Source organism: Nicotiana tabacum, chromosome 16 (assembly GCF_000715075.1).
Source record: "Nicotiana tabacum cultivar K326 chromosome 16, ASM71507v2, whole genome shotgun sequence".
In the NCBI taxonomy this organism is placed as follows: Eukaryota; Viridiplantae; Streptophyta; class Magnoliopsida; order Solanales; family Solanaceae; genus Nicotiana; species Nicotiana tabacum.
In genome coordinates, this window is record NC_134095.1 from 126,483,028 (window position 1) to 126,495,238 (window position 12,211).

General features: G+C 36.8%; 1 protein-coding gene across 1 annotated transcript; it reads right to left on the minus strand.

Moving 5' to 3' along the window:
- Nucleotides 1-313: 313 nt before the first annotated feature.
- LOC107759530 (phosphoenolpyruvate carboxylase 4-like) lies at nucleotides 314-11,780 on the minus strand. Its single transcript, XM_075233341.1, has 20 exons — nucleotides 11,428-11,780; nucleotides 10,012-10,175; nucleotides 9,681-9,795; nucleotides 9,509-9,586; nucleotides 9,337-9,405; nucleotides 9,176-9,254; nucleotides 9,014-9,090; nucleotides 8,838-8,933; nucleotides 8,340-8,481; nucleotides 7,335-7,466; nucleotides 6,521-6,588; nucleotides 6,141-6,380; nucleotides 5,230-5,355; nucleotides 4,986-5,087; nucleotides 4,770-4,916; nucleotides 3,466-3,564; nucleotides 3,209-3,297; nucleotides 2,297-2,423; nucleotides 2,015-2,221; nucleotides 314-1,365 (listed from the first exon to the last, which is right to left on the minus strand). The coding sequence occupies exons 1-20, from the start codon at nucleotides 11,581-11,583 to the stop codon at nucleotides 541-543; spliced, it is 3,138 nt and encodes a 1,045-aa protein (XP_075089442.1). The 5' UTR covers nucleotides 11,584-11,780; the 3' UTR covers nucleotides 314-540.
- Nucleotides 11,781-12,211: the final 431 nt, after the last annotated feature.

Genomic DNA, 12,211 nt, shown 5'->3' on the forward strand with positions numbered 1-12,211 from the left:
TTCAGATGTTATTTTATAATAACTTAGCAGTAATTCAGTAGTTACTACGAATAAAGCTTTGGAGTTGATTTATTTAAATATTTGAATTAATCAAAAGTATTTGTTTAGAGTATTGCTTTGTTGCATATAAAGTTTGGAGTTATAATAGGGTTGATAAGCAGAGATGGTTCGCTCGGTCATGTTTAGTGATCGAGTGCCGGTCTCGGCTTGTTCAGAAAATGGGTCGTGACAAGTTTGTGGATCAAAAGCAATACTCCCTCTATCTCAAACTATATGAAGACGAGTTATGGGATGTAAATAATACATATAAACATTGAACAAAAGAAAAGCCATTTCATTTGAAAAGCCCTTAACTGTTTAATCATTCAAAAGCTTAACCACGACATATACCATAGAGAATCTGTAGGCAGCGAAAACAAAACTACTGATAGGTTATAGAAGGATAATTAAGCACAGATTTTATCTACATTTTCCATAAGCACTGTATGTATTTTGTATCAATCACTTGAAGGGGAGGTCTATAGCTAAACTTCTTGGCCTTTAGCCGGTGTTCCTCATCCCTGCAGCAATACCATTTATCGTAATGAGCAAGGCATCTCTAAGCTTAGTGTTGTCTTCATCACGCCTCAACCTCTTTAATATCTCCACCTGCAAGATATTCATTGGATTCAGATATGGAAGCCTGCTCTCTATCAACCTCCTCAAACTACGGTTGTTTGCTGATAGCTTCTCATGACCAGTAACCAATAGGACATAGTTTCCTGTTGTCAATAGCTCCCTCCGCAGGTCTGCACCAAGTTCTCTTCGTGTTTCAGATACTAGAACATCATCATAATGCTTTGCTATAGGAATGTCAGCTTTCCCTAAAACCATCTCTATAAGATCAACAGTGGACTGGAAGAAAGGCCATTCTCTGTACATAGCTCGTAAGTCTTCTGTATGTCCCTTGTCACAAACACCCTTCAAGCCTGCTCCAACTCCAAGCCATGCAGGGAGGACAAATCTTGTTTGGGTCCATGCAAATACCCATGGAATTGCACGGAGTTGCCCAATTCCTCCTGTACTCTTTCTCCTTGTTGGACGACTACCAATGTTGAGAAATCCTAGCTCAGCCTGAGGTGTTGCTTCGTGGAAGTAAGCGAGGAACTCAGGGTTTTCATATACTGTGCTTCTATAACTCCTGCAACTCAAATTTGATATGTCGTCCATCAGATTACGCCATTTTTGTTCCCTTGGAGGTTGTGGGGGACGTAATGTAGCAAGTAGAACAGCCGTGGTGTAAATCTCTAGCTGACGAACAGCCATTTGGGGTAATCCAAATTTTGCCTGCACCATTTCTCCTTGTTCCGTAGATCTAAGAGTACCCTGATGATTTCAGAAATAAATTAATTAGAAACCGAGTGCATGCAGAGGTGAATATTTGGCTTTTCTGATAGCAAATGCTGAGTACTACTTATCATTCTCAAACTGTTTTATTATTTAAGGGACAAAAACTTCAACTGATTGGAGTTTAAGAATCAGCAGAAAATGTCCATAAGTTGGGACCATCTTTTTAATAATCCAATCAAATTATTGTTATGCATGATACGTTGGAGAGCAGATTGGCCAGTTAAAAAGGAAGTCATTAGACGAAGAGGAAGCAAGACAGGCACCAAAGAAATTTGTTGCAATTCTGACTAGAAGGTATCATCCAGAGAAGTTCATAATAGGGTGGTGAAGACATACACATCCGCCTTTTGCTCCCGCTTCATTATGAAAATACTAGATGATTCAGATTAAAACCAAATTCTATCCAAATACACTCTCCTTTATGACATTAAGGTGGAGTAGCCAGTTGCTGCCAGTCTGCCACACAGTTGGTGACAAGACCTATATAGGTATGACAATCCCGATTTTGAATGCACCCAGAATATAATTCAAAGAAACCTTCAGGTATTTAGCGTGCAAAATGTAAACAAAATGTACATGCGAGTAACATATTAGGAGTTTTAAGATGGTTTAATTGAAAACAAACCATAACAGAGCCGGGTGGCTGGGACTGAATTGCAAGGTATGTAGGACCACCACCACGACCAATGCTTCCTCCACGCCCATGGAACAGAGTGACTTTAATACCATATTCATTACATGCAGCTACAACATCTTCTTGAGCTTTGTAAAGCTCCCATGCTGCAGTGAAACGGCCAGCATCTTTGCCAGAGTCAGAATAACCAACCATCACCTGTGCACATCAACCATGAGCTGAAGCCAAAAGTGAAACTTTTTTGGATAGTGTAATGCATCATGGCATACATACCTCCTGATGTCCATCGTGGTTCTTTATGATGTGCTCCCTATACCAGTCGATTGAGAGTAATCTTCTGATCACCGAGCCAGCTTCCCTCAGGTCCTTCACGGTCTCAAACAGAGGAACCACCCGCAGTCTGTTGAAATACATGAAATATTTAGCATTATGTTCATAATCATATAAGCATTACCTCTTTTCAATTGGTATTTACCCTTAGAACGGTCTGGTTGCGTGAGCTACAATTAATTTTGCGAACTCATCTCAACTGTTTTCAATGCTAAAGTGTTACTAGGTACTTGGATATTAATTTAGCAAGATGCCTTAGATGAAAAAAAAAAGTACTCTGCAGTCATGGCTGAATAAGTAGCATTTCAAGTATGACAACAGCATTGTGGAAATTGGGATCCTTCACACTTTCTAGGCATGATTTCCACAAATAACTATGAGGTGCATGAGAAAATATCTACGAACGTAATTTGTTGATTTAGCACCCCCACAATAAATTTATTTTCCTTGGAACCTGATCACACAATTTTCAAGGAACCACACAATAGGAGAACCGCTGAAACTAGCTGTCGTGAAGCATTAAGCCTATGACGCAAGAAAGAATTAGATGACAGGACATAAAATCTTATCTAACCATCTAAAGGGCAAAAGAGGTGGCCCTGTAGACGTGTACTTGTCTGAATGCAGTTGAAAAATAGGAATTGAAATATTACCACCTTCTATGAGATGGAAATTATGCAAGCATCAAAAAGATGGGAAAAGATGACCAAAGTGTGATGAAAATTCATTGGCTTAACATTAGCCAGACTGGATTAATCTAGGTCATAAATAGCCATACACATGCACACAAGTTTTGGCGTAAGTTAAGAAGAAAGTTCTGTTATTGCATCTGCAACAGAAAGATATCAGTCTTACGTTCCACCGGGACAAGGTCTGCCAAGCTCCCCAGCAACAGCAAGGCGTGCATCCTTCTGTAAAAGCTCTACAGCTAGGACATCGCTGGCCTGCCAAATGAAGATAAATCAAAATATTACTGGTAGATAATAGATAATGGAAACAGGACAGTAATTCAAAACTTAATATCAAGTATCCTTTAAGCAGATTTAGCTGAACCATCCACCACTGCGAAATGTAGTATACTCTATGTAATCCATGTGGAATATGATCAATACATTTGAAGCCATGGAAATAACATAAGCTCCAAGTGAATCACTTCCTAATTCAGCTGCCACTTTGAACGTGTCCAAGACTTCTTTGACATCAGGCGGAACCTATAAAAGAGAAATTAAAAGAAAAGATCAAATCCAAGACGAAGAATAGGAACCAGCAACCTAATAAAGGAACTCAGGCCACTGGACTTTGGCAGCTAATTTAATTGCAACATGAATACAATTCAATTCAATTGGTTAAAAAATTAGATACTCACCAGTTAATATATTCAAAGATATCATCATACGTGTTTTGAACTTTTGATCTCACTATCCTATATTACTTCCCTTCCAAGAATCAGTTATCAATTATTTTATTAATATATTAAAAGATATAATAATGTGGTTTTGATAATCACTCACTTCCCAATCCAAGAATCAGTTATCTATTTACCTCTTTTTGCAGCCTTATATACCACCAAATACTTAATTCTTGGCTATCCATTTGCCCTCCTTTAGTAATCAAAAAAGGACAATAAAGTTGGACCAGTATATGAGTAAGTTTTAGGTTTCTCCTCCAGAGACAGAAAATTTAGGTATAACCTGCACGAGAAAAGGGAAGGCAAGCACTACTGCCTAGCTACCTAGGCCTTCTCAGAGAAGTGGACAGCAAACGTAGCTGCTGCAGGGATAAAGGGACATCCATTTGGTATGCCTGCTTAATAGAGACCTAGGCCTTTTGATGAAATCATTAATTGACCATCTCTGCTTCATAGCATAAGGCAAATATTATTTTAGACCTTGGTTACATCAGTTAATTATTTTGAATGGCAGTGGCATTCACTATTAAAAACTATTGTCATATGAATGCAGGAATTTCCTCGAATATTTATTTGACACGCCAATATATATGGTGGAAAACAGAAAAGAAAAAGAAGCCAATTTCAAAAATAGTTTGGAAAACAATTAACGGCCTCCTACAACATTTTAATCAGAAGAAATGATAATTCATGATGTATATAGAGGAACATACTCATTTTATGGATGTTATCAGTTATGGCTTGAAGGTTCCTATATTAATCGAAGATAGAGGGATGCAGAGCTTTCAGCAATTGACAGGGTAGAATTACGGCTGTCAGCACTAACCAGTCAGAAAGGTACTTCCCTTGCCTACATGTTTGAGCAGGTAAGCTATCTCTAGTATTAAATGGGTTCTACTAAATCTCATTCTTTTCCACTTGTGAACGGACAGAAGGTATGATCAATTAAACAAACATGAAGATAACTAAGCAATACAGTTAAAATAGGATAGAAGTACATTATCTTACCTCTATAGTAGGAGGAACCAAAGGTCTTTTGCCCTTTAGCTCTTTAATCAGAAAGTCCAGCTTTTGTTCTTCATCCCACTCACTGTATGTACCCATGTCTAAGTATTTCGTGATTGCATCAAGTGCCTCAGAGTGCCTACCAGATTCCTGATCCATTGAATTGAATATAAGCATATATTTCACTAGAACTCACCAATAACATGTAAAATCGAATACCTGACGAAGATCAAGCTTCATTAAGACCATCCCAAATGTAGCAACTCGCCTGATTAGGTCAGCAAGCCGCCCATCAGCTAGAACCCCAGACCCACATGATTGCTGTAGTGCACCCAGTGTTTACATTTATTAGAACTAAAAGGAGTTGTCCTGATTATAAATAGTTTTTTTCTTCTTCTGGAATTTTAAATAATAATTAGAAGGTGCAGAAACAGATTGTGGAACTAAGAGGTAGGACTTGTACCAGTGAATCATAGCACAATAGTAGTGGTTCCAAAAGCTGATCTGATGTTTCATAATAATCCCAAGGATCATGGTCACACGGAAGATCTTCAAGAAGAAGCTCCAGCCGCTTCCTTGACTTGAGGAGCTGAATTTAGAAAAGACAAGTTTACATCATCAAACATTATGGCATAAAGAACAAAAAGAAAAGCACTAGAACATTCAATTTTGAGGTCTATAATAACTTCCAAACTTCAAACTTTTCCATGTGGCACATGGAAAAAGCACATTGGTATAATTCTTCATTGTGAATTAATCAATCAACTTTCATCCCACCAATTATTCATTAAACAATGAAGTTAATACATCTCAAGAAAAGAAAACTGTCAAACCCTACAATTTTCTACTTATGTATAAGCAGTATTCTGTGCTATAATTTATGAGATATATTCCATCACCTATCAATATTTCCTGAAATCTGCCTATAATCATCCTAGTTTTGAAACCAAATTTTTAGTACTCCATTTAAGAGAAAATTATCTGTATTAATACATACTTCAACGCAACACAGCTACAACAATATATAAAAGCATTCGGAAAAAGGACTGAGAACTATTACCCATGCACACAGAATCATGTTAAAAGATAACATTTTATTTTCTGTTATTTCTCTAACATCGTCAAGCCATCACATTAGTCAGTAGCTTTATGTGTTTTCCTTTTCTTGACTTGAAGTGTTTTAAACTTCTTTCTGTATCATACCATCAGAACAGAACCATCATCTACCATATTGTAGACAAATGTGCCAGAGGATGTACGAGAGGAAAACACTTCTTATTCTTAAATTTCCATGAATCAAGTTCCAATAAAAGCTTTGCTGTCTGAGGCAAGATAACATAGACCTGACTAGTGTTACAGAAGCAAAGAGGATACCTTTTCTTTTACATCCCCGAGGACAATTCTATAGGGAGCTATCCCAGGTCTCTGTGATGAGCTTGGTTCCAATAGCTTTTGGAAGCTGGCCCTTCCTACCTGAGACTCGGCAAAAATTTTCCTCTGAGCCAGAAGCTGACTAGCAGCACGTGGTGTTATATTTCCATTTCCATATGCCTTTTCAGCATTTTTGATAGAATCACCAGCAAGGGGACTCACTTTTGAAGTACTCTGACTATCCTGTAAAGATTTCAAATACATGAGATACATAGTATTTCACTCGATGTTACAAACAATAAGCAAGATGCTAATTTGTGAAGATAGAGGGGCATAGACAGACAAGAATGACAACTGTAATGAAAACATCAAACCAGCTTAACCTGATTTTTGAGTGGTATGAATTCTGTCCCAGGAAGAGCCAGTCTAGGATAGTGGGACTCGACATTTTCTGTGAAAGATCATGTGTTATCTTTACCAGTAACTATATTGTTTTATATAAAAAACAACTTAGGAAAGAAAATACAGAATATGCGGCAAATTGCTTAAACAAACTTTAGAAACCATAATAAGCAGATGTCAGTTTGAGGCATTGATAATGTATTACAACATTGACCATATTGTGGGATCTGCTTTTACAGCGATTGGATCTTCAAGGATCTTATTCCAGTGACACCTAAGAAATTGCTACCTTGAAATAAAAGAAGATATGAAACATTTTGTCTTTCTATAGTATTAGATTAGAGATATCCTATATTCCAATTTATTGCAGCAAAAACGTTGAAGCCCCTTGAAGGCACAGAAAAGAACCAACCTCATAAGTACATGTTCATGATTTCCCAAACCCCATTTGCCAATCAAGGGGAAATCAACATAAATTTTACCTATTTAGTACGGCGAAAGAAAAATAAACATAAAGGAGAAGTCACGAGAAGACTAAAGAGAAATTATGAAGTATCAATTAATGAATTTTAACTTGAACACCGTGAATAATAACCCAGCAGGTATGAAGGAATTCGAACATTTTGAAGGCATTATTGAATCAGATGATGTAAGTTAAAGTTGTCAGTATGACATCAAACGGACAATGAATCTGCTAAAGTAAGACTGTTGAGTTAGAGACGAAAATAGAAAAGAGCAAAGGCCTGACCAGACAGACATATCTAAAGTGCAGATATCCAACCAGCAAAATGCTACCTGTGCAAGAGGGCAGATCAGCTCCGGTTGGAAGCTGTGTAGGGAAAGGTGGAGCATGTTGTCCTTGATGTTTTGATTGACTCCAATTTGAGGAATGATTCCAAGACTCAAGGTGATCCTCGGAAGTATTTCCTGGAAGGGATTCCAAGAGACCATCAGAAAAGATATATAGCTGGGTGCTAATTCAGTAATACTCCTAGTTTGTAGGTGGCCTAATTGCTTGAGAATGTCATAAAAATAAGGTGAATAGCCATTTGAAAAGGCCTCCAACTGTTCTAAAACTTAAGCTAGAATATATTGTATCTGGCATACAGCTAGTTTTATGATTGATAACACATCCCTTGTCAAGATTTTTTTTTTTTTTTTTTGGATTGATAGCACATGGCAAGTAATTAAATATTTGACTGAGACATACAAGTTCTACAGTAAGATTAGCATCTTAACAAACATGAAAAGCAATAAAGAGCTGGCCTAAAAACAATAGGAATAAGATAGTATCCATTCCATGCTAAATAAATAAAGAACATATGTTATGGACTCGTTATTACAATGATTCTGTTATATAGTACACATTTGGTAGGAAAAATAGAGCTCAATCAACAGGGAACATTTAGAACTTTATGTAGAATTTAAAAGGAAAAAAGAAAAGAGAGTACCATCAGGTACCTTCCCTTTCTTGATAATTTGAATCGAGCTTTCTAGGATATATATAGCTGATAAAAACTCTTTTACCAACCAATCAAGTAAAACAATCATTTCCCTGAGGGAGAAGATATCCAGAACATCAACTTCCAAGAAAATGATTCCAAATAAATGGAATAATTTACAAAGTATTAGATCCCTTCAAGAAGAGGCCAGACTTATACAACTGTAGGTCACAACTGATTAAAGATTACCAAATTCATTTGTCACTCGCTGACCTAATCATATGGTTGCAAACCAAATTTCCTAGCAAGAGGCATGACCCACGGAGCAAAGCTCCAAAAGAATTTTGAGATAACAAACCTTTTTCTAAGATTTCATGTGCCAATCTTGCAAATCTTTCACTGCATTGATTCATGGAAAGTTCAAATCTGAGGCTATCAATTTCTCGTACATAAAGATCAATAGCCATCCACCTGGAGAGAAGAGAGACATCTTTTGTGACCTGAAACAACAGAAAATATCTGTTAGTTTTGCAGATGGAATCAGTACAAGTGATGGCTTTGCTTACACAAACAATGGAGTGAAGGATTAAAAACCTCTTACTTCTCGTAAAAAATGATCATTTGCTGAAATTATACTCGGAAGTTTGTCAACGTTTATGAGAAAGGAAACATAATGCAAGTGAAAGCATGACTTTACGGAGACAGAGATTCTATTTAAAGTGGATCTTGAACCAAAAAATAAATAAATAAACAAATAAATGTACCCAACTCCATATTCACCAGAGTATATAGAAATAATTGAGTTCATGAAAGACAGAAAAAAGTCTTATGCATGGATAAGCATATTAAACGTAACCTTTGCTGTGACATTTGGATTTCCATCTCGATCGCCCCCCATCCAAGATCCAAATCTTATTGGTGTGCATGTCAATGGTAGAGGCCTTCCAGTATGCTAAAAGGAGGAGGCACGACCAATTATAAGATGTTGTATAGCTTCATTATGATGGTGTGGAAGATAAGATGATAGAAAACCTTTTTTAAAGCATTGCTGACTCGACGCAAATAATGGGGTACAGCTTTCCACAGCGTCTGTTCCACAATATGTAAACCTGAAAAGTTTTAACTTGTTGTCACTTGTTATACTAGAATGAAAAGATGTCGAAATCAGGATCTGTACAAATCTCCGAAAATTACCAGCCCTGGCTTCATCAACTGGAGTAGGTTTGTGCCGCCTGAGCTCATCTGTTTGCCATATAGAAGTCATCTCTCTCACCTACAAAAACCCCAAACACTATCGGATAAGTGAAGGCGTTCAATATGTGGCTTCAATATCCAAAACATGCAATGGAACTCACCAGATCTTCAATTAGCATCTCTCTATCTTCAATCCCAAGATCAGGCCTGTCATTATATTCCAGAAGGTGCTGCAAAAAACAAAGATTCACAGAGCAACAACGGTCAAAGTTGATTTAATTTAATGTACAATTGAATTTTTTTCATGAAAAGATTCTGGAAAAGAAAACGCACAGCAATTCTGATGTGTTTGTATTGTAAGGTACGACGGTTGATTTGTGTCGGATGTGCAGTGAGAACAATCTCAACAGCCTGCGATAGGGAGAAAACTTGTGTAATCAAAAGAATGCCTGATCAAAAGAACTTCTACATGTAGTACTTCGATAAATTGGATAAACAAGCAGACCTGCTTGCAGACAGTGTCATAAAGCTGATCTGGAGGAACACCACTCTGCAAGAGGTGGTTGAAAATGTCATCGCAAGATTTTGACAACTGTGCTTCTCCTCGCGCCTTGCGTACCCTACAAGCATGAGTCAGTTAATAGATTTAAGGGGTTCCTACACCTACCTATTGAAAGGCAAAAGACAAGCAGTTAAAGCTATCAGAATTTGCAACATTCAACATTCAGAATAATAACATAACTACTGGAACTATGATATGCAACCAATAGAGCACTTGCTAGGAGAACACACCTACACTGAAGTAACTGAACAAAAGGGAAATGACGGCTGCGCACCTATGATGTGTTTCTGCAATTCCCATCAAATTAAGATAATGGCTAAATGTACGTGCAATGGCAAGAGCTTCCTCTAGCGTCATTTTTGACAACTCTGATGCCAGTTGTTTTTCCAGAAGCTCTGCTGTATCCTCAATTCCCGCCATTCTCATGTTACAGGCACCCTAAGGTTACAACAAAACTTCCAATTAGTATAATTACACATATCTGAACACCAGAAATTGTAGATTCCACACTTAGCACAGCCCTTTTGAACAAAGAAACCAACCCATTGAGACATCAAAAAGGAACCACAAAAAGATGTTCAAAACCAAAAAAATGTTTGGAAAATATACCCACATTTCAGCAATTCCAATTAGTATAATGTTACACATATCTGAACACCAGAAATTGTAGATTCCACACTTAGCACAGCCCTTTTGAACAAAGAAACCAACCCATTGAGACATCAAAAAGGAACCACAAAAAGATGTTCAAAACCAAACAAATGTTTGGAAAATATACCCACATTTCAGCAAACTTCCGCATTGTGTTAATTGTTTAATATAGGTCTTAAAACGGATTTCAAAAGCAGGGGCGGATCTAGTGTACAAATTATGGGTTCATCTAACCTGGTAGCTTTGATTTAAACTCTAAATATATATATATATTAGAAAATCTACTAAATAAGTACAAATGATAGATTTTGAACCCAGTAAATCAAATGGGGCTGTGGTGGAATCTCAAACTTGAACCCATCATATCAAAAATCCTGGATCTGCCTCTATTCAAAAGATCAGCTATAGGTACTAAAACTTGACACAACAACACATGCAAATCATTCAAAATGTATCAACTCTGACTCAGATACAGAAAACAGACGCATCAAAGAGCATGAAGCACTAAACCAACACGATTTTTTATCACATGCATATACAAGGGCACAACTGCAAACAGAGAAGAAGCAAACCCAGATAACTTTATATACCGAACTATCAACCCATGCAGGGAACAGAGCAAAAACAACACATGAACTTTTTTTGATAATTCGAAAATCTCGAGGGCCAATAGCACATGGTTCGAAACTCCATGGACAATAGTTAAGCAGGCGGAGCCAGATTTGAAGCTTAGGGGTTCTAATCTTTTTAAGTTACTGGATTTTAAATTAATAATTTATATAGAATTTTTAAGATAAATACATAGTTTAAACCAAGGTTACCAGGTTCTGGTTCGACCGAACCCGTACCTTGGTCTCCAGCTCCGTCCCACTACGGTTGTCAAGTTAAATTGAAAGAGAAAAATTCAGGTCATGGCTGAGAAAAATTTTGTCGTCGTAAAAATAAATAAATACCGTTTTTCAATGAACACCTTACAAACAAACAAAAAAAATGAGCAGAGGGCAGCGGAAAATGTGAAATCTAACACTAAGGATGGGACCTGAGCAAGGACGCGAGTACGTTCAACTTTTTCCATGAATTGAGGACCAACTTCCCTGTTAAGAACATCGTTAAGAAGGCTCTGAAGGAGCCTACAATCATCTTCAAATCCCTGAAATGATATCTCCTCAGCTATATCATCAGTTACGTCCGTCATTGTTACGGTTTGAGCTTAAGCACAGAGAAACGTTAATGGCGGAGATTAAGAGGGAAAATGGAGATATTTGGAAGGAGAGAGTGAGTGTGTGTGTGTGTGTGTGTGAGGAAAAGAGTTTGAGAAGAAAAAGAAGAGACCCTTGCTTTATGAGAGGATCTGATATTTTCTCTTTTTACCTACCTCAACCTCAACCCCTGATCAACGGAAAATGTGGATGTTTGACAAGTGGCATTTTCTGAGGAATATTCTACAAACAACTTCTTTTCTATTTCACTTATTTTCACATTTTTTTATTTTTTTCGAAAATGTAAAAGTAAAGTAATTTTTGTTAACGGTGGTCAATTTGTGACTGACTATTCTATTTATGAATTATTTGTCATCACCATAAGTATGAGCAATTTTATCCACTAAAAAATTATATTTTTTATCCGTCCTAGAATTTAAACCTAATCTACTTTATTGACCAATATATCACATATTTTGGTGCACAAATAATTTTTACACTAATTATATCAGTTTATTTGAGATAACTCATCTTTTTTATGTTATTACTTTATTTATAAAGTTGTTATAATTATTTTTTTAGGTGATTTAAAAATGTTGAACTTTTTTATACAAGTTAAAATTT